Below are 23,931 nucleotides of genomic sequence, written 5' to 3' on the forward strand. Positions count from 1 at the left end.
ATAAGGCCTTTAATAAGGCTAAAGAGGATCTTAGGGATAATGGTAGCATGACAAATGGGAATGAGGATCTGGAGGTAGATATTACCATATCTGAGGTAGAAGCGAAACTGAAACAGCTTAATGGGACTAAATTGGGGGGCCCAGATAATCTTCATCCAAGAATATTAAAGGAATTGGCACCTGAAATTGCAAGCCCATTAGCAAGAATTTTTAATGAATCTGTAAACTCAGGAGTAGTACCAAATGATTGGAGAATTGCTAATATAGTTCCTATTTTTAAGAAAGGAAAAAAAAAGTGATCCGGGTAACTACAGGCCAGTTAGTTTGACATCTGTAGTATGCAAGGTCCTGGAAAAAATTTTGAAGGAGAAATTAGTTAAGGACATTGAAGTCAATGGTAAATGGGACAAAATACAACATGGTTTTACAAAAGGTAGATCGTGCCAAACCAACCTAATCTCCTTTTTTGAAAAGGTAACAGATTTTTTAGATAAAGGAAATGCAGTGGATCTAATTTACCTAGATTTCAGTAAGGCATTTGATACCGTGCCACATGGGGAATTATTAGTTAAATTGGAGAAGATGGGGATCAATATGAACATCAAAAGGTGGATAAGGAATTGGTTAAAGGGGAGACTGCAACGGGTCCTACTGAAAGGCGAACTGTCAGGTTGGAGGGAGGTTACCAGTGGAGTTCCTCAGGGATCGGTTTGGGGACCAATCTTATTTAATCTTTTTATTACTGACCTTGGCACAAAACGTGGGAGTGTGCTAATAAAGTTTGCAGATGATACAAAGCTGGGAGGTATTGCCAATTCGGGATATTATACAGGAGGATCTGGATGACCTTGTAAACTGGAGTAATAGTAATAGGATGAAATTTAATAGTGAGAAGTGTAAGGTTATGCATTTAGGGATTAATAACAAGAATTTTAGTTATAAGTTGGGGACGCATCAATTAGAAGTAACAGAAGAGGAGAAGGACCTTGGAGTATTGGTTGATCATAGGATGACTATGAGCTGCCAATGTGATATGGCTGTGAAAAAAGCTAATGCGGTTTTGGGATGCATAGGAGAGGCATTTCCAGTAGGGATAAGGAGGTTTTAGTACTATTATACAAGGCACTGGTGAGACCTCACCTAGAATACTGTGTGCAGTTCTGGTCTCCCATGCTTAAAAAGGATGAATTAAAACTGGAGCAGATACAGAGAAGGGCTACTAGGATGATCCGAGGAATGGAAAACTTGTCTTATGAAAGGAGACTCAAGGAGCTTGGCTTGTTTAACCTAACTAAAAGAAGGTTGAGGGGAGATATGATTGCTCTCTATAAATATATCAGAGGGATAAATACAGGAGAGGGAGAGGAATTATTTCAGCTCAGCACCAATGTGGACACAAGAACAAATGGGTATAAACTGGCCACCAGGAAGTTTAGACTTGAAATCAGACGAAGGTTTTTAACCATCAGAGGAGTGAAGTTTTGGAATAGCCTTCCAAGGGAAGCAGTGGGGGCAAAAGATCTATCTGGTTTTAAGATTCTACTCGATAAGTTTATGGAGGAGATGGTCTGATGGGATAATGGGATTTTGGTAAGTAATTGATCTTTAAATATTCAGGGTAAATAGGCCAAATCCCCTGAGATGGGATATTAGATGGATGGGATCTGAGTTACCCAGGAAAGAATTTTCTGTAGTATCTGGCTGGTGAATCTTGCCTATATGCTCAGGGTTTAGCTGATTGCCATATTTGGGGTCGGGAAGGAATTTTCCTCCAGGGCAGATTGGAGAGGCCCTGGAGGTTTTTCGCCTTCCTCTGTAGCATGGGGCATGGTTGACTTGAGGGAGGCTTCTCTGCTCCTTGAAGTCTTTAAACCATGATTTAAGGACTTCAATAGCTCAGACATGGGTGAGGTTTTTCATAGGAGTGGGTGGGTGAGATTCTGTGGCCTGCGCTGTGCAGGAGGTCGGACTAGATGATCAGAATGGTCCCTTCTGACCTTAGTATCTATGAATCTATGTTAGATGTTTAAATGCAAGGCAAAGTGAGGGCACAAGGTGCTGTTTTTAGAGTCTTTTAATTCACAAAGCAGTTCATAAATCCCAGAGTGGTGGGGTGAAAAGCAGGCTTTAGTCAGCCTTGTAGTGAATGTTCTGATTTACTAAGGTAATTTTGTAGTAAAATTAAATCTCTTAGTAAGAGTGTGAGACTTTTTTCTTTTCTTTCCAAGCTGGTTATTTACAGAGACACAAGCCACGTGAAAACCTCCCCTCCCCTGGATTGGATGCCAATTAACCTTTTTAAAGCACTTGCCACAGCAAGCAGCTAAATCATTTCTTTCCTGTGAGTGTGGATAACACACAGAAAACCAACACAGCACCAGAGCTCATAGGGCCTGTGTTAGGGAGTAGAAAAGAAAATATCAGAAACCTCCCTGTACAGCTTTTATTCTCTCCCATGCGAGATGCCCTATCAAAAGGTGGTATATTATTTTAATTGTCCTCCCCGCATATTTGTATTGTTCTCTAGTCACTTTGCCAAAGGCACTTGTAATTAGTATTGATTTTTTTTAATTACCAGGTGGATCTCAGTGCTTCAATTAGACTAAAAAAGAATATACTTTAGAAAATCCTATGTCCCTATATAGTAATTTGACTGAGATTCCTCTGGCATAATGCTAGTTTGAATTGTTATTTCAGGGAAAAAAGCCTATTACAATAAGTTTTTGATAACAGTAATTTACAGTTATTTTTATACTGACAGGGTATCATCTAATTAGCTAATTCCCATGAACGATGTTATTCTTTATTTGTACTTCAGTAGAGTGTAGGAGTCATGAAACAGGGCCCCATTGTGCTAGGCATTGTACAAACAAGCTCATTGGAAGCTGGAGCCATGGGATTTCCTGGTTTGCATAAGAGGTTCAGGTGTGATTCCTGAATCCAGTCTCACTACCAAGGCCAGAAAGGACCAGGAGCATTGCAAGGGCAGCATGCTTAGCACAGCAGGGGGAGCAAGTCAGGAACGACACAGTTAGACTCAGATGAGAGAACCATATGTCCAGAACGGGCTGGAGAAAGTTGAACAAGCTGAACAGTAGGTGGACTAAGGAGAAGTGCTGCCTAGGGCTCCAGAGAACAAGCTCCCCTCCAAGAGACCCAATTTAAAGCTCCACCTAGGACAAGGAAACTGTTTTAACTTGTTGAGAGCACAGTCATCAAAACACATCGTAGGGCCATTCAGAACTCACTTGTCAAAAGATAGGCTGTTTTGGGAGGCTCAGATCCTGCTGTGTGTTACACTCTGTCAGTCCCACTGACATCAGCGTAACTGAGAGCTGAAAGTGGCCCTTGGTCTGTAGCCTAGGACAAATTATTGAAGGTGAAATTCCTCCTCATGTAGACGACCAGCACAAAGACTATACCATTTAAATCTGACTTTTATCCCTATATTAATGTTTAAGTGATGCAATAGACTTCATGTTATTTCACCCTATGGTTACTAATACCATCATTAATATCTGTATGGGACAGGTTGCCCCTTTTGTCCTCCTGCTATAAGATAATGTACAGCCAACTGAATGGATGAGTTCTGTGTGATCAAAGGGGTTCTCATGCTCTAAATTCCTTCTCTTGCATCCATAGCAAAGCTCCTTTTGACTTCAGTGGGCATGGGTCAGGCTCGAAGGCTGTGTCTAGACTACCACTTATGCCATCAAAACTTACGTCACTCAGGGATGTGAAAAAAATACCCTCCTGAGAGACATAAGTTTCTCTGGCACAAGTACCCATGTGCACAGCATTATGTTGTCAGGAGAGGTTCTCCCACCGACATAGCTCCACCACTCATTTAGGTGATTTTATTATGTCAATGGGAGAGCTCTCTACCATCAGCATAGAGGAGCTACAAGAGTGATCTTACAGCGGCACTGCTGCAGCGATACAGCTGTGCTGCTGTAAGCTCGCTAGTGTAGACATGACCTCAGGCAGCTAAAGCCTTTGAGCTGTTACTGACATGCCACTTGAGATGCTGTATGGAATTGTGACACACTTTATATTATTATTATTATTAATACCAATGTTATAAAATTTAAATGAATCTGCTAGATATGCCATGTAAGGTATCTGTGAAAATATTATGATTTGCCAAGTATGATAATCTTGCTTATATATTTGTATCACCTTTGTATTGTGAGTTATAGATATGTAGGGTATATCTGTATTCCCAAATTTTTGCTATGCATCTGGGTGACACTCCCAAACAGATTGCCATCAGCACCGCCTAGCCTGTTCAATGGCCCATCGAGGGTCATCAACTGTACAATGAACCCATTGAAAGAACCAGAGAATACACCTGATGAGTCAGCAGGGCATGTGGGGGCATGCCTATAGACAGAACTCTAAGGCTTTTCCATGCCATGGGCTGTGAAGCTTGTGTTTGGTACAAAGGAAGTTCAAGCTGCATGGCAAAAGAATATAAAAGGCAGCTGCATCATCTCCATTTTGTCTTCATTCCTGCTGCTTACCTTTGGAGTTTTCTACAAACTGAAGCTCTGAACGACCCATCCATGCTGTGGATGTATTCCAGAGGGACTTTCAAGCCGGCAAATTCACCAGTACTGCTAAGAATCTGATATATGGATGTTGAAGTCTCTATATGTATCTGGGTGCTTTATCATTTAACAACTCTTACTCTTCTTTCTTTATTTTATAATAAATGTTTAGTTTTAGATGCTAAAGGATTAGCTGGTAGTGTGGTATTTTGGGCAAAAACCAAACTAATATTGACCTGGTAATGTAGCTGGCCTTTTGGGGTCTGAAGAACCTTTTGTATAGTGAGAAAAGTTTTTAAATAACTTCTCACTGTACTGGACCTATGAGCTGATTGGGAGCCAGAGAATTGGAATGTAATAAAGGGGGCTGTGTGATCTCTTTTTTCAGCTTCTTGATAACCAGTGTGGGGGATCAGAAGCACAGTTTGTGACTGGTTGGTGAGCTTAACTTCAGTGTAACCACCAGTTTTGTGGGTAATCTCCTCTCCCTTTTGCAGCCTGTACTGACCTTGGCATTTTAAGTGAAGGCTGCTTCCGGCACACTGGTCACACTACTTATGTTGTGTTTCTGAAATAAAGGCTCAAGACAAAATGTTCCAACTTTGGTGCCTGAAGACTGGGATTTAAATCCATATTTAGACACCTACACATGTGGCCTGGTATTCAGAGGTGTGGAACACCTGCAACTCCTAGTCTGGGTTATAATGCCTAGTAATAATACTGTTCTTTACAGGGGACTATGCTTGATGCCATGGAGTGGTTGTATGTTCCAATGATTCTGGGAGGCTGTGACGGCGGGAGTTTTAACTCCTGTTAGGACTATCCAGCTGGCAGGTCAAAGGGTAGGGACCAGACAAAAATAAGCCCACTGGCTGAGCAATAGGCCAACAACCTATCCTTGTAAAAGAGCTGAGTTACAGAAACACAACAGGAGAGCCATTCTGTCAAACAGCACGATAGACAGGGATGGTGGAGCCTTGTGAGTACTGCAAGCGATGTCTGATGGTGTGGGAAGGATTCTGAATGTGGGGATAAGAGGTCAAGAATTAAATACTAGAGCTACAAAATGACAGGTTTCAGAGTAGCAGCCGTGTTAGTCTGTATTCGCAAAAAGAAAAGGAGTACTTATTTGTTAGTCTCTAAGGTGCCACAAGTACTCCTTTTCTTAGAGCTACAAAAGGAATTAAAAAGGCACTTGAGAGAGACAGTAAGTGTGCTAACAGATGTGTGACCAGGACACTGCACATGATCTGTTCAACAGGAATCTCTCTGGTCCTTATCCAGGAGAAGTAGTTTTATGTGATAAGGTTAGTGAGTGAGAGTAACCCATGCCTGCTTGGTGTGGCACTCTGTCCTTTTTTGGGGGGTGGCTAGACCAGCCAAAGCAGGGGCAGGCAAACTTTTTGGCCTGAGGGCTGCATTGGGTTTCCAAAATTGTATGGAGGGCCGGTTAGGGGAGGCTGTGCCCCTGCCCCCTATTTGACCCCCCACTTCTCACCCCCTGACGGCCCCCCCAGGACCCCTGCCCCATCCACATGCCCCCCCCACTCTCTGTCTACTGACCGCCCCCGGACCGCCTGCCGCCCCATCCAACCCCTCCTCTCATTCCTGACTCCCCCCCTCCGGGACCCCTCCCCATCCAACCACCTCTTCTCCCTGACCCCCCCCGGACCTCTCACCCCTAACTGCCACCCGCCGTCCCATCCAACCCCTCTCCGTCCTGACTGCCTCCCCGGGACTCCTGCCCCATGCAACCCCCCCTTCTCTCTGCTCCCTGACCGCCCCCCACTGCCCCATCCAACCCCTCCTCTCCTTCCTGACTGCCCTCCCCGGGACCCCTGCCTCCATTCAACCCCCGTTTCCCACCCTCTGACTGCCCTGACCCCTATCCACACCTCTGGCCCCTGACCACCTCCCCGAATTCCCTTGCCCGCTATCCAAACCCCCCTGTTCCCTGCCCCCTTACTGCGTTGCCTGGAGCACCAGTGGCTGGTGGCGCGGCTGCACCAGGACAGGCAGCCGCACCATCTGGCTGAAGCCAGCCACGCACCACGCAGCACAGAGCACCGGGTCAGGCTGGGCTCTGCAGCTGTGCTGCCCCAGGAGCTCATAGCCCTGCCCCCCAGAGCATTGAGCAGGCGGCGCAGTGAGCAGAGGCTGTGGGGGAAGGGGACAGCGGGGGAGGGGCGAGCCTCCCGGGCCAGGAGCTCAGGGGCCGGGCAGGAGGGTCTCGCGGGCCGGATGTGGTCTACGGGCCCTAGTTTGCCCACCTCTGAGCTAGAGATTGATGAGCCTGCTACAGCCTTGGCTAAGAGATGTGCGTCTTTTAGCTCATGCAGTAGAAGATCATGTGTTAAATGCAAAAGCTACCAGGTTTGATCCTGGCTGCCACCGATTGGGGTCAGTCGGCGTTACATGACCATGCTCAGCAAGTTTAGTATGTTGAAAACAGCAAAGAATAGAATTGTGCTAAGGGCATATGTACACAGCCTGTGGCCATGAGATTCCCAGCCTTGGTTGACAGACGTGGGTTGGCCAGACTTGTGCTAGCACTCTAAAAGTAGCTGTGTAGACAGCACTTTCAAGTGCACTGCCCTCATCCCTAGGCTTCAGAGTCTGAGCTGCTGCCCAAGTTGTAACTTTAGTGCAGATTACGCAGCTATTTTTAGAGCACTAGCACAAACCCCCACCCCAAATCTGTCAGCCCAGGCAGGGAGGCTCACTACCTCTGACTCCATAGACGTACTATGAAAGTCTGTCCAGTCACTGGGAGACTGAGTGATTGGGTGTCAGGGTGATAGCATGGAGGAACTGTCACATACTGTCACAAGGATCAGAACTCTCACCTTGAAAATCTGTAACCAGCAAATTTCCATTGGTTTTCTCGTACAGCCAGTGCTGGAAGGTGCAACACTTCTGACCAGCTTCTGAGTCTTTTCTCATGAAATTTATTTCCTTGCCATCCCGGACAGAATACTTCACAAATTCTCCAATCAGTTCCTCTTCCACGGTTGCATAAGGGATATTATTCTCAGGACGATGAACAAGGAAAATAGGAATGATCCTGAAATCGAACCCAATAACCCTTAATGATCTCAGTCAGGGAAAGCGTAAGAAAGAGACTTTTTGTCCAGGAACATGCAGTTTCAGACAATCAATAGAAAAGATATTAGGGCTGAGTCAAGTTTGATAGTGGGAAACATTTTGATAGGCATTGGATCCTTCTATTGTGCAATGATCTACAAATTATCTAAGTTCTGTTTCATTTATTGGGTCAGACCTAAACCCCTCTGCATTAAGTTTTCAAAGCATAATTGCTAATGCTGTCCTTGTACATTCTGAAAATTAAGGCCTACTAATTTTTGGGTGCATTGTTTTAATGGTGCCTTTTTGACAACGGAAGGCCTGATTTTTAAAGGTGCTGAGCCCTTTTATCTTCCAGTGGCTTCCATGGCAATGTTATCTGTATCAGTGTTGATGCACTTCAGGACTTGGGTTTCTCAATTTGTGCACCTAAAGCAAGAGGCATCCAAAGTTAGTTAGCACTTTTGAAAATTCAGACCAAAATAACTCTCTTGGCAGACAATAAGAGAAAATATAAGAACTTCTTTTTAGAGGGCTTATTAGATTCTTATTACAGACTGGCTCAAGCCAAAGCCTTGGAGCTGAAAATTCCTGAACTTTGGTGAAGTTTGTGTCTAGTTCAAAACTCCTCAGCTGACTCCAGGTGAAATTTCACTTGGAAGTTCAAAACCAGGCAAAACTCACTTGGTTTATCAAACTCAAAACTTAGGCTAATTTTGCCAAAAGCCTTCCATGAATGTAGGCTGGGTTTGCCAGACCCTGGGTTCATTTATGGTTCGGAATGGAATAGATATGAAACTGGTTGCGGTCCAAATCCAGACAAACTGTGGCAGTTTTGCTTTGAGTTATGGGATCTTCTCAAAGACACACTGAACATAAAGTGAAATTGATGAGCTTTGCATGTCCAGCTAGCACATACTTGAATCTGTTGAGGATTCTAGAAACTACTTATCTCACTGCCAACGTGAACCTCTTGGTTACCAGACTTCATTGCTGCTGCATCTTGGCTTCTGAGAAGTGCATTGAAACCTCACAATGAGCCTGATTCTGTTTACACATCTACTGAAGTGACACAGGAGTGCTCCTTTATGGAGCAATAGTCACTGCTTTACCAGAAGATATGGCAAACCTCAGAGAAGTGTAGTCCTCTCCAGTCACATGCCTTCCTGCATTCAACATCATCCCTTAAAGCAATACTGCCAAAATGGTGGTGTATTTGGGTGTATAATACTGGGTGTACACACCCAGAAGTACAACTCTTAAGGACAGTCCAGTACTTCTGGAAATGGCAGTGTCCAAGGGGCCTGATTCCCAGCATAATTTATGTACACACAGCTTATATTGAAATGAATTGGAGTGTTGCCCATATAACTGATGGGATACAGAGGCCTGAGATGGCTTGGAGATAGGGCAGATGGTTACGCACTTGGAGAACTCTTCCTTTTTGCTCTTTCAGGCCTGGTCTACGCTTAATTTTTACTGGTATAACTATTTTGTTTATGGGTGTGGTTTTTATTTTTATTTTAACCAATGTAGGTAAACTGGTAAAAACCCTAGCGTGGAGCAGGAATGCTGGTATAAAGGGGCCTGACACCTATGCAGTTATTCCCTTTGCCATTTGGGAACAGCTGTACCCTTTTATACTGATACAACGGCATCCTCACTAGGAGCCCAGGATGTGAAGATTGCAGTTCTGGAGGAGGAGGATCTTTCTCTTGCTTGGTAAAACCTCTCATTCTCTTTACAGGGGTACTGCCAGGAACGGTATTTGCTTTCAAGGAAAACGTGTGGTACTGAACAGGTTGCTTTAGCAAAGCATTCCAGAGGCTGTATTTTGTGTGGTACCAACAGAGCACATTTGGAAAATTCTTTATAGGCACCAATGTCGTAGTAGTAGCAGCAGCTTGCAGTAAATGCCACAAGACTTACAGCCCTTCCTTACTGCATGGTTTTAAAAGGTCCCACTGAAAAATCCCCTTAAATGCAGTCTCGGGCATGTAGGTTCCTTTACGCTCATGTGAGAACCTCTTTCTTTGCTGTGCTTTCCCCCCTAAAACTCAGTGTTGCAGTGCTGCATGCTTTTATCTCAGATTTATGGAGAAAATAAAAACAGTCATGCTAAGCATGCATACTGCATACAGTGTAACCAAATGGAAGTAGTCCAGCCTTCCTCTTTCCTTCTGGTGTTGTATGAAATAGCTGCCACCATGAATGGCATGTATATAAATTATTCTAATTAGTAAAGATGGAAAGAGGTGGTGTGAATACCAAAACCACGTGCTGTTTTGGATAAAGCAAGGGCTTAGCTTAATGTTCAGCTAACTTTTGGTCAGCATATAGATATGTTTTATTTCACTGTTTTCTGGATTGGGATCCAAATGGAATCATCTTTCACTATATAGAGAGACTACTGGGAAGATAGTTAACTCATCCACTCTAATCTTTTTCAGTGATTCAGATGCAGCTGAAGCAGATATCTTATGACATCTAGAAGGAGATGGAGACTTAGGCTGCTCACAGACATGTGAGATTTATCCTTGAGGTGAGTCATGGACAGGTGGAATTTCAACCATCCTTAGGGCATCTGACTATGTATGGTAGCCATACACAGGAACAGCAAATCCTTTGAAAAAGATCTGAGTTATCTGTTGCAAAATTCACGAGGTGTCACTTCCCAACCTAAGGTGCAGTGATGGGTCTGTACTAAAACTACTCATCTGATCTCCACACATAGACAAACCCTCTCTCTACACTGGGACAATCCTTCGATATGAACATCCCAAACATGGGAAGAGTCCAGAACCAGAGCTAAACTTTGTGGCTTAAGCACAAATGGGCTCAAGTGACTCGTCTAAACAGAAGAGACTTAGTACCAGCTGGATTTTACTCTTTTTCTCTATAATTGGAAGAAAGAATCATTCTTACCATTTCATCATTATCAAGTATGATCTAAGATATGACTGCAGTGGTATCCCATATGTTCTCAGCATGCCTGTTTTTTCTTCCCCAGCAATATTTTCCAGGAGCCAGATGGCCAGTGTAGCTCAGAATTATATATATACTCACTCTGGAACTTCTCCAAAGCCTTCCAAAGATTCTGCTTCTGCTGCATATATCTTGGCGTACTCTCTTGCAGTATTTTGAACATAGCATTCCTATATTACAAACAGGAATGCCAGTGCAGCGTTACTGAAAACATTTAACACAGCCAACTATTTGAAAAATTCAAAGCCAGCTCTTCGCACAATGTTTGTTTACAGAGGAAAATGGAGTTTACCTGCATTGCCAATTTGTAGTTCTTCTGAACAAGTTCATCCTTGGTTTTGGTCCCATATGAAATAGCAGTGTGCACTTTAAGAACACAGGGATGACCGGGGCTGAATATAGGCACTAGGCCTTGCATCACTTTACTTCGAAATGCTTTCCGGTGCACCCCTTCGCCAAAGTGTAACTCTTCTGTTACTATTCTTCCATGCAGGTTGCCACCGAAATAGCTATCACCGAGGAAGTCTTCTCTGAATATGAGCTGAATGAATTCAATCTCTTCGAAACCTAAACCAGAATGAAACTGTGTTCTGTACAGCATCTTTCCATATACACAGTAAATTGCAAAGAAAGAGACTGTTGAGAGTGAAAAGAAAAGAATAGGGGAAAGGTGGAAAGAAGGTTCTGATGGGAAAAGACTGCAGAAGAAAATGCTGAGACACTATGGAGGGACAGAGAGGGAATCATGTTGATGGAGTAGAGAGGGAATTAGAGAGCTACAAGGTCCATGAGGTAGGCTGGAGCAAATCCACAATGGATTTTAAAAACAAGAAGGGCAGTTTTGAACTGGATCCTCAAATGTACATGAAGCCACTACAGTTGCTTGAGAACCTGAAGTCGGTGGTGGGGGTGATTTGCTTCAAATTTTTTGTTCCTGCGAGAAGGCAGAAAAGTTGGGCCATTGAGTCTACAAAATACACACACAGCTAAGGGGTGCTCTATTTGCATGTGTGATTGCACACCTAACCTCCCTGCAAATCAGGCCTAATATTTTTAGAAAAGCTTGAAGACATGAGGTTGTTGTCGATTCTGCTTTAGCTTATTTTACAATTTGAAAAACAATGTTTAAAAATTAACTTTAGCTTTCAGATTTCTTCAGTGCAGAAACCATGTTTACCTGTGTGCTTGTACAGCACCTGGTTCAAGGAGGTCCCGATCTGGACCAGGTACTACCATAATATAAATAATAATTATAGCATCAATAATGTTTTTCAGATCAGTCCCAGAGCTGCAGAATTACATGCTAAATCATAAAAAGAAAAGGAGTACTTGTGGCACCTTAGAGACTAACAAATTTATTAGAGCATAAGCTTTCGTGAGCTACAGCTCACTTCACTGGACTCCTTTTCTTTTTGCGAATACAGACTAACACGGCTGCTACTATGAAACCATGCTAAATCATGTATCTTGAGTAGTTGTGTTTTAAAGCAGTAAGCACTAGGTTAAAGACTGATTAGAAATGAAAGAAGATAATAGGAGGACTTGGAGGGATGGTCTAGGTAATACTTAGTCATGCCTCAGTGCAGGGACTGGACTTGATGACCTATCGAGTCCTTTCCAGTCCTCCATTTCCATGATTCTATGACTTTTATTCCACAGGTGGTTTTGTGTAGACTCAGGTTCTCCATAAAATATTGTATCACATTCATCTGTGGGGTAACTGCATTGATTTCAGTGAGGGTGATACTGGGCATAAATTTGAACCATGATTTCTCAAACTGTTATAGGTAGCACTGAGATGACGAACATCTGCTTAAGTTTGTTAAAACTGAATAAAACTTCAGAATTACTGACTTCAATTTTCCAAATGTGTGGAATAACGTTATCAAGAAAATACAGACAAAATATTGGAGGAAGAAGAAGCAGGGAAATACAAAAAGAGTAAAAGAAAAAACTGAAGTGGGGAAAAGGAAAAGATTATAGAGGAAAATGAACTAAAAATTCTACCTGCGTTTCAGATCTGCAGAGTAGGGTGACTAGATGTCCTGATATTAGGGACTTTGTTTTATATAGACAACTATACTCCCTGTCCCCTGGAAAAAAAAAAGTATCCCAATTTTTGTCACTTGCTATCTGGTCACCCTACTGCAGAGTTACGCAGAGTGAGGACTACTCTCATCTCTCTATGTGCACACAACTTCTCCCGTGTTAATGAAAAGTGAGAGAAGAAAACCTAAAGCCCTAAGTGCGCAGTACAAAGTCTTTCCACTTACTAAAGTGACTATCTCTGATTTAGATGATGTAAACCTCTGACTCCCTTTGAAGCAAACAGTGTATGTATATATGCAGTGCTATAATAAAAGGGCTCCTTATCTCCAGTTATAGTTCTTTTATCAAGTTATACAGCATTGCTAGATGAAAAGCCCTCCATTTGTTTTAAAGAGGAAGTGAATGATTAATTCTACTCCACAAAGAGAAACAAGAAAAAAAATCAACCATCTGAATGAAGTAGTTGACTAGTACAGTATGTTCAGAAATGATCAATCAATTTGCAAAGCATTGTCTATCTTTAGTACATGCATAGCAAGATGTGCCGGTCTGATTAAATAAAAGATAATACATGGGGAAAATATTCCAGATCTCCATCCTTGCCCTTCTCCCTGGGTAAAGTTACACAGCAGACAATTTGCAAATACCATGTGTTCAAATAGCACTAGAAGATTTTATGCCAGAATATTTTATTGCTCCTCTTTTTTTCTCCTTCTTTATTACTGTGACTTCACAGTAGTATTTCACTATTTACTGTGTGTGAAGTGACAGGGCACCAAATGCATCGAAAGTATCTGTCCATTTAACTCAAACTGCTTTATACTACAGGAATTCCATAAAACGCACAATTCTGCAAACTCCCATTAGCTTTAAGAGGAATTTTGCCTTTATTAGGACAGCAAGAGGCAACGCATAATGGGAAAGAACTGTCCAAGAAACATTGCACTGATGACGGATCTAGAAGGTTTAAAGGCATTTCTGGTGGAAGAGGAAAAGATGATTTATCGTGTTTTAATTGTATAATGAAAAAGAATTCAGGGTCAAAGCTAATTTAATCTCTGATGAGTGTTGTGTCTCAGGCTGCAACTTGGAAACACTAACATATCATAGAATCATAGGACTGGAAGGGACCTTGAGAGGTCACCGAGTCCAGTCCCCTGCACTCTCATGGCAGAACTAAGTATTATCTCTACCATCCTTGACAGGTATTTGTTTAACCTGCTCTTAAAAATCTCCAGTGATGGAGATTCCACAATCTCTCTAGGCAATTTATTCCAGTGCTTAACCACCCTGACAGTTAGAAAGTTTTTCCTAATGTCCAATCTAAACCATCCTTGTTGCAATTTAAGCCCATTGCTTCTTGTTCTATCCTCATAGGTTAAGGAGAACAATCAGACCTACAGATACATAACCCTTAGTACCCAAGCCACAACTCTGGAGCTGTACACCTCTGAGGTTTGGAAAAATTCAAAATACCAAACCAGATCTGGCTGTTGTAACTGGCCCCAGCTATAAAATGGGTCAAATGGGCTAAATCCTCTGCTCAGATGCTCCTGAATATCAGAGTGGTTAAACTCAGACCTGAATTTTATTGATAAGTGCATTCATCAAGATATCTGAGATGCATTGTGCATGTTGGATTAGAATATGCACCTATGTGATCCCTCACCACTGTTAATCTGAGTTTTTGAAAATCAAGCTGTGTGATCTTGTCTGTCTATCTATCTATCTATCTATCTATCTAATGATGATTTTGCCGTATGATCAGGTATCATCCAGAATTACTGCCTTAAACTTACTGGTCTAGTGGCTGGGGGAGTCTGGCCCTAGCGCCGCCCCTTCTGGGGGCCTAGAGTGCCCCCCCTCCCTCTGCCTTGCCCAGGACTCAGACGGCTGCCTATTAAACCCATTAAGTTACTTTCACCCCTGTCTGAGGGGGTGATCTGATAACAGTCCTCAAATATGTTAAAGGTTTTTATAAAGAGGATGGGAACAATTGTGTTCCTTGTCCACTGAAGGTAGGACAAGAAGTAATGGGCTTCATTTGCAGGATGAGAGAGTTAGAATAGATATTAGGAAAAATATGGGTGGTTAAACTCTGGAATAGCCTTCCAAAGGAGGTTGTGCAAAACCCATCATTGGAGGTTTTTAAGACAATCATCTATCAGGGATGGTCTAGGTTTATTTGGTCATGCCTCAGTGCAGGGGGCTGTACTCGGTAACTCCTCAAGGTCCTTTCCAGCACTACATTTCTATAATTCTATAAAAATTGTAAATCTGAGAGTTATATCCCAAACAAGCTTTGTATTTTTAAAAATGTTGTTTTTTTCCTACTATGTATCTTTTGACTTGTGTGTGTAAAGGGAGGTGTTTTGGTGTGCAAAAGATGAGTGCAAGCTTTTGTGGATGCACTCATTTCCCCGAGACAATTTAAAAGACATTACTTCCTCACTAAAGATGTGTTGCGAAGAATGATTTGTTCCTAATTCTAGAACAGCCAGCATCACACACACACACCAGTTAATTCCCCTGATCAAGGGAGGGAGAACTGTAAGAATCATGACTGCATGTGCAAACTGGGTGATCTGACATGAATATAGCTGTTCAGGCACCTAATTTACCATTTGCAAATGCAATCTGATTTGCATATGAAACCACTGCAATTGTACACGTAAATATGTACATTTTTGTTCATGTTTTTGTTTGGATCTTGTCTGAAAATTCTTTCCATAAGTTCATCTCTGGGACCATCATTAAAGTGGTAACTTTGCTAATCATCTATTTTCACATTAAGAGAAATGAAATAGGGCCAGATTCACTGAAACAATCAGGCCACTTTGATGATGCAAAGCAGCTCCCAGCTTGGTTTAACTACCTGGTTATCATTATACAGCTGTTTTGCATCACCAGAGCAATGCAAAGAACTAACAAACCTGGTCCTTTACCTTCAGGAGCCTTATAACTTCTATACTTACAAATTTATTGTTGACTTTTATTTATATTTTATTGACAAAAGTGTGCCAAATAGAAAGGGCAGGTATTTGAAACAAACAATGAATGTATTTACCTTCAATATCCTGATAACTTGAAAGATGTTTCAATACTGCAAGGGAACAAAAGGAAAGAGATGCTGTAGTGACATAGAATTCAAATGGCGTCTGTCATTGTTCTTATAACTTAAAAGCCAGTGTGCTGGGATTTACCTTCTGAGGTCAGGTTAAATTCAGCAGTCACCTTTCCATAAACATTCTTCAAGCAGCAATAATACAATCCCTGGTCTTTTATGCTAGTTTGAACTATTGCCAAAGACACTGGCGAATCATCCCCTGCACTGGAATAGAAGTTGTTAACATTTGCAGTTTAGTCTTTTAAAACATTTTTTCTAACCAACTTACTCAGAACCACCCGATTTTTTGGACTAAATAATGCTGCAAAGAGCGTGATTCAGAGGGAATGTGAATAGATTTGATGTGTTTTTTCAACCCCCCACTTGGAAGCATCCAGCCTTTTTTGTATTGCCCAGTAGATTTTTTTCATCATATCCTGAGAGAAAATAATACTTTTACCAAACCTACACAGAACCTGATTATATTACAATATTAGAAACTCTTATCAGTTTCTAATATTCATATTGGTTTCACAGGTAAACCTGCTACAGCAGGCAGGGCATGTGTATTGGGGAACATGACACTAGCAATCATAAGAGAGAATGTTTTCTGTAGTCTCTTAATATAGCATGTAAAGTATATTTTCTTGTAGACTAAGAAACAAATACTGTTGATTGGATATTCAGAACAGCTCTGCATGGAAATAGAGTGTATTGTTCCAAAGAAACATGTATAGGTATTGGATATTGGTAGGGACCACTTTTTGACATGAATGAGAACGAAGGAAATTGTGCTTGCTGACATCAGGGCTGAATTTGACTCTGTGTGTGAGACTAAGTCTGGTGTATTGGCACCTTATATTTTATCTTTGAGCCTATGCTTAACTTTAAGCATGTGCTTAAGGCCAGCCCTACTCAGCAATGCATGTGAGCACCCATTGACTTGATTTCAATCAGAGTTAAGAATGTGTGTAAGTGTTCTACTGAATTGGGGCCCTAGGTCAATAATAATCTTAAGTTTCCTCTTCCCAAGTTGAATACACAATATGGATTCCCCATCTCTTTTCCCTGGGTCCCCCAGATCTTTTCCCTTTTCCCTAGTCACCTCTCATCTCTCCTCCTTTCCCTGGGATCCTTACCTCTTTCTTTCCCTTGATTTCTCCTCCTCTCTTTATTTGACTACCCAACCCTTCCCAATTCTTTTCCTCCACCCTTTTCTAGGGAAGGAAATGTTTTTTCTGGCTATCTGGCCTCATGCAGCTCATGCTTTAGCAATAAACCTCTGGATTGTTGCCTGCACTGCAATTACTCTGTGTCCAAGCACATCTTCCTGGTAAAATGGAGCACCCTAATTAGCCACCTGCAGTATCCAGTTTATACTTAAAGCTGATCTTGTTTAGGACTAGTAATAAGTTGTCCAGCTGTTCTCTCCTTTCCCTCTTAATTCATATTATATATTTGCCACTCTGCAGCATCATTTCCCATGGAGGAGCTAGGAATGGCACATCTGATGCCATCTGAGTATTGTGGACCTGCTTAGTTACTCTACTAGTACATGCCCTCAGCTATGCTAACACCCATTTTCATGTCACTCTTGGATCACTGTTGCTTAGTGCTGTAATGCTATTTTTGGAAGGGCTACTTTCCAAGAACAGTGAAGTTCAAGATGGCAAAACCCACAGGCTCAAATACCAATCTTTTAACCTTTATTATTTACTAATTGTATTACAGTAGTGCCCAGATATGCCCTATCAGCACCGGGGTCCCATTGTATTTGATGATGTATTAGTGTATGGTCTATGACAGGCCGTAAACTGAAAAGCATACTGTCTATATGGTGACAAGACTAGGGGTACAAGGTCTAGGTTTAGTTGCTCCTGCCTCATTGCAGGAGTCTGGGCTAGATGATCTCTCAAGGTCTTTTGCAGTCCTACATTTCTGAGATTTTATGCATACGTCGACACTGCAATTAAAAAAAAAACAGTGGCACCAAGTCTCAGAGGCTGGGTCAAAGGGCCATATTTGTAAACGAATTTAGGTGCCTACACATGCTTAGTGGGATTTTCAAAAGGGTAGGTACTTAACTCTTCTGAATAGATAAAGCTTTCATTTTCTACTTTTCTCAGTACACTGCTGCTCAGCCACCCTGATATAATTTAATTGGCTGGATTAAGGAGTCAGGTAATTTTTGCTCATACCCAACCCTTGTCAGTTTAAAGCAGGGCTTTGGACCAGAGCCTGGAGCTGGAGCACAGAGCAGCTCCGGAACAGTGGAGCTGCAGGTTTTTGCCTGCTGCTGGAGTGGAGCCAGAGCACAGCTCCAAAGCCCTGGTTTAAAGGGCCATTTAAAACAGAATTTAAAGTTCAAAGGATGTGACCTCTCCTGTTCCTCAAAGAAGCTGCTCACTGCCTATTAGCTGCTTTTATTAGGTTTCAGAGATTCTTATCTCCCAGTTTCTCATATCTTAGCCAGATTGTTTATATTGTTTGGCCCAGCTGCTGGAATTTCACCTTAGCATGATCTTGCACAGTAGTTGACAGTCTGATGGGAACAGATATGAAACAGCTAAAGCAAGCAGACTGGAACTACCTTGAAGGAGGGAAACAATGTCTGATATTAATACACTCTGCAAACTCTTTTGTTTTAGTCAGTATATTGTCCCAGTCATATCACTTCAGTTCTCTCACCAAGAGTTTATCATTGCACCATTTAATTTTCCCCCTCAAAAGATAATCTACAAATATTTCAGAAAGTGCCAGTTAGGATCCCTCCTTACCTTCTATTCACTCGAGCTAGTAACTTTGAATCTTTAATCCATGTAATGGTGGAGTCTTCATGAATTTCCCCAAACTGACAACATAATTTAATATTTCCAGAACAATCAGGGAACAGCTCAGCATGGATTTTCTTCAGTAACTTGGGGGCTTGAAATGAAATATCCACAGTTAAGAATCAGAAAATAATACTACTACTTTGCCATTTTAAAGGGAACCTCAAAATGTCAGCTATATAAATTTAAATGGGTAAAAGAATTTAAAATATTTAGGAATAAATATTAAAGCAAATTACCCTCCAATGTGGAATAAAATAATAAAAGGCTTGGAGGAATGGAACAAATATGAAATTTCTTGGCTAGGTAGGGTAGCCTTGGTAAAGATGAATGTCCTCCCAAAGTTATTATTTTTTTCAGTGCATCCCTGTTGGTATCCCTGAAATGACATTAAAAACATGTCAGGATGCACTATTAAAATTCATATGGAAACATAAATGACAAAGGGTGAGTTTTAAAGTTCTGTATAAGTCTACAAAGTGGCATGGACTAGCTTTCCCTAATTTGGCTTATCATTATGCATCACAATAAGAAATGTGATCTGCTGGGTTAACAACTGAACATGTAAACACCGGGTAAAATGAGAATAAGACTGGAGCTATTTATAACGAATGGGTTAAAATGAAATGTAGGTCACCAAAAATAGAATATCACTCATTCATCCAGACTACCTTAGTTGCTTTGGACATATTTTCTAAATTCCTATTGCCAAGGCCCTCCACTTAGCTATTTTCATTTATAATGAGGAAAATATCCCTAGGAAATATCAAAGTGACTGTTCGTTGTTGGTAAGAGGCTGAGATTACTCAATTCAGACAGTTGTTCTTGGGTCCTGATTAGAAATCATACCAAGAGAGATGTAATAATGTAAATAATATAAAGATCCCATATTTTCAATATTGGAAAGTCAAAGATTTTGCTGTGAAATCTGGATATTAGATGGCCCTATTTAGCCCTTTAATCACATTTGAAGAGTTGACGCAGGAGCAAGCAGGAACAAAATATTTAATTTCTAAAATATATACTATTTTGAGTGAAAAGGACATTGATAAGAAAACAATCCAGATGAAAAGATGGGTGATGGATTTGAACAAATAAATTATTCTGGATGAAAAGGAGTACTTGTGGCACCTTAGAGACTAACAAATTTATTAGAGCATAAGCTTTCGTGAGCTACAGCTCACTTCATCGGATGAATCTGAAAAAACAGAGGGGAGATTTATATACACACATAGAGAACATGAAACAATGGGTTTATCATACACACTGTAAGGAGAGTGATCACTTAAAATAAGCCATCACCAGCAGCAGGGAGGGGAAAGGAGGAAAACCTTTCATGGTGACAAGCAAGGTAGGCTAATTCCAGCAGTTAACAAGAATATCTGAGGAACAGTGGGGGGTGGGGTGGGGTGGGGAGGAGAAATAACTTAGGGAAATAGTTTTACTTTGTGTAATGACTCATCCATTTCCAGTCTCTATTCAAGCCTAAGTTAATTGTATCCAGTTTGCAAATTAATTCCAATTCAGCAGTCTCTCGTTGGAGTCTGGTTTTGAAGCTTTTTTGTTGAAGGATAGCCACTCTTAGGTCTGTAATCGAGTGACCAGAGAGATTGAAGTGTTCTCCAACTGGTTTTTTAATGTTATAATTCTTGACGTCTGATTTGTGTCCATTCATTCTTTTACGCAGAGACTGTCCAGTTTGGCCAATGTACATGGCAGAGGGGCATTGCTGGCACATGATGGCATATATCACATTGGTAGATGCGCAGGTGAACGAGCCTCTGATAGTGTGGCTGATGTGATTAGGCCCTATGATGGTATCCCCTGAATAGATATGTGGACAGAGTTGGCAACGGGCTTTGTTGCAAGGATAGGTTCCTGGGTTAGTGGTTCTGTTGTGTGGTGTGTGGTTGCTGGTGAGTATTTGCTTCAGATTGGGGGGCTGTCTGTAAGCAAGGACTAGCCTGTCTCCCAAGATCTGTGAGAGTGATGGGTCGTCCTTCAGGATAGGTTGTAGATCCTTGATGATGCGTTGGCGAGGTTTTAGTTGGGGGCTGAAGGTGATGGCTAGTGGCGTTCTGTTCTTTTCTTTGTTGGGCCTGTCCTGTAGTAGGTGACTTTTAGGTACTCTTCTGGCTCTGTCAATCTGTTTCTTCACTTCAGCAGGTGGGTATTGTAGTTGTAGGAATGCATGATAGAGATCTTGTAGGTGTTTGTCTCTGTCTGAGGGGTTGGAGCAAATGCGGTTATATCGTAGAGCTTGGCTGTTGACAATGGATCGAGTGGTATGATCTGGATGAAAGCTAGAGGCAGGAATAGGTAGGAATAGCGGTCAGTAGGTTTCCGATATAGGGTGGTGTTTATGTGACCATCGCTTATTAGCACCGTAGTGTCCAGGAAGTGGATCTCTTGTGTGGACTGGTCCAGGCTGAGGTTGATGGCACCAAATGCATCCGATGAAGTGAGCTGTAGCTCACGAAAGCCTATGCTCTAATAAATTTGTTAGTCTCTAAGGCGCCACAAGTACTCCTTTTCTTTTTGCGAATACAGACTAACACGGCTGCTACTCTGAAACCTGTCATTCTGGATGAGTGTCTCTCTATGTGGGTAAGGGGATATACATCTACAACTTGTGTAGCCCCTAACTAATTTGTTAAATAAATAATTGTATAGATAGCATTTGACTTCAGTTAAGTAAGTTTCATCCTACTTTTGCTACTAGGGAGGTACTTTGTTGGCAGGGTTATGGGGAAAGGAGAATATACTTGAATATGTGGTGGTTGTGTCCAGGAATTAGAGGGTTTGGGGATGAAATTATTAAAGAGATTCCTCTTATGACAAAGTGCTAGCTTCCTAGAGATCCCCTGACCTGCTCACTTAATATATTTTAAACAGAAGGACAAATTAATTTCTTCTTTTTTCTTAGCAGCTAGACTTTTTATTGTGCATTATTGAAAATGCATAATCCCTCTTATGGAATTGTGGTATAATAAAATATGCAATTGAAAAGCTTTCCCAATAAGTATGTACACTAGAGAAATGGCAACAACAGGATAGGTATTTAGAAATCTGGTCACTCTTTCTAGCATACTGAGAAGGAGGGTTCCTCAGCCAGCAAGGAATCTTTAGCCAGGTTCTTTGAATATTGAATAACTTATAAGTAGTGTACAAAGTAGTATGTTAAAACGTTATTGTAACTTTGCCTTAATACATTTTTTCAAAAAGTCATCACGTAAAAATAGCACATTCTTATTTAACACACCTTCTCCCGGATTAAAGGGCCAGTCAGTTAAACTATAATAAAGCTGCACAGGTATCAATGAGGTGTAATAATGTGAACATAATGTGGTTACCCAACTAGCACTGATTTTGCCTAAACTCCTTTAGTTAGTGAGCAGAATCCTTATTGCTACTGATGATGTGAGAGAGGAAAGATAGCAGATTGACTTTCAGATTCCAAGTGGAGTTTGCTGTTGTTTAAAAACAAAAACAACCATCCTCATCAAAAAAAAAAAAACCCATCCTTTTACTCATAAGTTGAGGGCATTTGAACTGGAAATGACTGAGAAACAATAAACGTGAAATCTCAAATTTTTACAGAGTTGTGTTTCAGAGTAGAATTGCACTCTAAAGCCCTGATTCAATTAGTTACTTAAGTATGTGCTTAACTTTAAGCAAGTGAGTAGCTCTATTGAAGTCAATGGCCAACATTTAAGAGTTTAGTGATAATGGGACCCTCAGCTATTGGATGTTCAACTTGAAATGCCTGAAAGAGGTGTGATTTTCAGAAAGTGCTGAGCAATCAACTTCTGAAAATCAGGCCCCTCTATGGTGCTTCAAGTTGGGTGTTCAATACTGAGACACCCAAAATCACTAGCCACTTAAATCTTGGCCAGTGAGACTACTCACAAGCTTAAAGTTAGGCACATGCTTGAAGTACCTTACTGAAGCATGCGTAAAGTTGTGCAAGAAGTGTGTGACAGAGATAGAAATAGAACTTAGAACTCCTAACTCCCAATCTTAACCACAGGCCATTCCTCTATGGACCGAAAAGAAGAGAATTACCCCACTATCAATACTATACTAAATGTTGACATGTTAGTTCCATGTAGTAACCATAGGTTTAAATCAAAGTGGATCAGATACAGATGTATAAAACCTGCCCAGTCCAGTATGCCTGGACATTTGCAGAACAATCTTTGAATAATATTTCGTTTAAATATTATTCTGAAATATACAGAACCCAAACAGATGTTTTTAGTACCTACATTCTACATGGCCAACATTATTTGAGGATTGGTCATATCCTTCCCTCTTTCTTAATGCACTAGGTCCTCTTGTAACTTCTGGTTTGCCTACATTGTCAATTACAGACACTGACAGGACTGCAGCTATACAACAGACCTCCCTGCACAAAGTTCCCAACCAGAACTAGTCATTTATCATGCCTGCTACAGCACATCTCCCTTAATCCCCTTTTATGGTCATTGCTAGCACAAACATTGTCATGCAAAGAAGACATCTTTTCTATCACCTATAAACACAGGAATGCATTCAATTAAATAAGTGATTAGCGAAAGCAGATCCAGATCTACTGTTGCTGTCCTTTGGGTATGTCTACACTACAGCAGCACAGCTACATCACTACAGCTGTGCCACTGTAGCACTATCGTGTAGTTACTTCCTACATCAACGGAAGGGGTTTTTCCATCAATGCAAATAATCCACCTCTCCGAAAGGCAGTAGCTAGGTTGACAGAAGAATTCCTCCATTGAACTAACTGCATCAGTGAGGGGTAGGTCAACCTAGCTACGTTGCACAGGCTCTGACATTTGTCAAAACCCTGAGTCATGTAGCTAGGTAGACAGACCTATGTCTTAGTTGTAGAGCCTTCAAACAGATTGCTAGCTTGCTTAGAATCTTTGAACAGCTTCTTAGCCTCCTTCCAGTCACTCTCCACCCCTGCTCTCATGCCTTACCTCTTAATGATTTAAATGTAGTTTGTGTTACAACAGGAATGTGAAATCGAATGTTAAAAAATGAAAAGAAAAGCTTGGACCCAGCAAAATCTTATATCGACCATAAATGCTTAATTGTGTTACTTTTACGCTACTACCATTTTGTGTTTTGTCCTTCCAGATTGTAAGCTCTTTGGGACAGAAACTGTGGGCCTGGTTCTCATTTTATTTACACTGGTTTAATGCCACTTTAACTTCATTGACTCAGGAGAGTCACTCAGGATTTATACTAGTGTAAGGAAGCGCAGAATTGGGCCTTTTGTCATCTTACATTTCTGCAAAGTGTTATGCATATCCACAGCATTATA

At 41.4% G+C, this 23,931-nt stretch overlaps 1 protein-coding gene across 1 annotated transcript in view; it reads right to left on the minus strand.

The window, feature by feature from the left end:
- The window catches only part of ALPK2 (alpha kinase 2), a 72,158-nt gene that overhangs the window by 15,440 nt on the left and 32,787 nt on the right, over positions 1-23,931 (minus strand). Inside the window, exons 6-11 of the mRNA XM_043515033.1 lie at positions 18,552-18,699; positions 15,872-15,999; positions 15,736-15,771; positions 10,912-11,186; positions 10,701-10,789; positions 7,397-7,614 (exon numbers count right to left, since the gene is read on the minus strand). Coding sequence (XP_043370968.1) covers positions 7,397-7,614; positions 10,701-10,789; positions 10,912-11,186; positions 15,736-15,771; positions 15,872-15,999; positions 18,552-18,699 — 894 coding nt within the window. The remainder of the gene's footprint in view (positions 1-7,396; positions 7,615-10,700; positions 10,790-10,911; positions 11,187-15,735; positions 15,772-15,871; positions 16,000-18,551; positions 18,700-23,931) is intronic.

The sequence above is a fragment of the Dermochelys coriacea genome, chromosome 5 (assembly GCF_009764565.3).
Source record: "Dermochelys coriacea isolate rDerCor1 chromosome 5, rDerCor1.pri.v4, whole genome shotgun sequence".
Taxonomy (NCBI): domain Eukaryota; kingdom Metazoa; phylum Chordata; order Testudines; family Dermochelyidae; genus Dermochelys; species Dermochelys coriacea.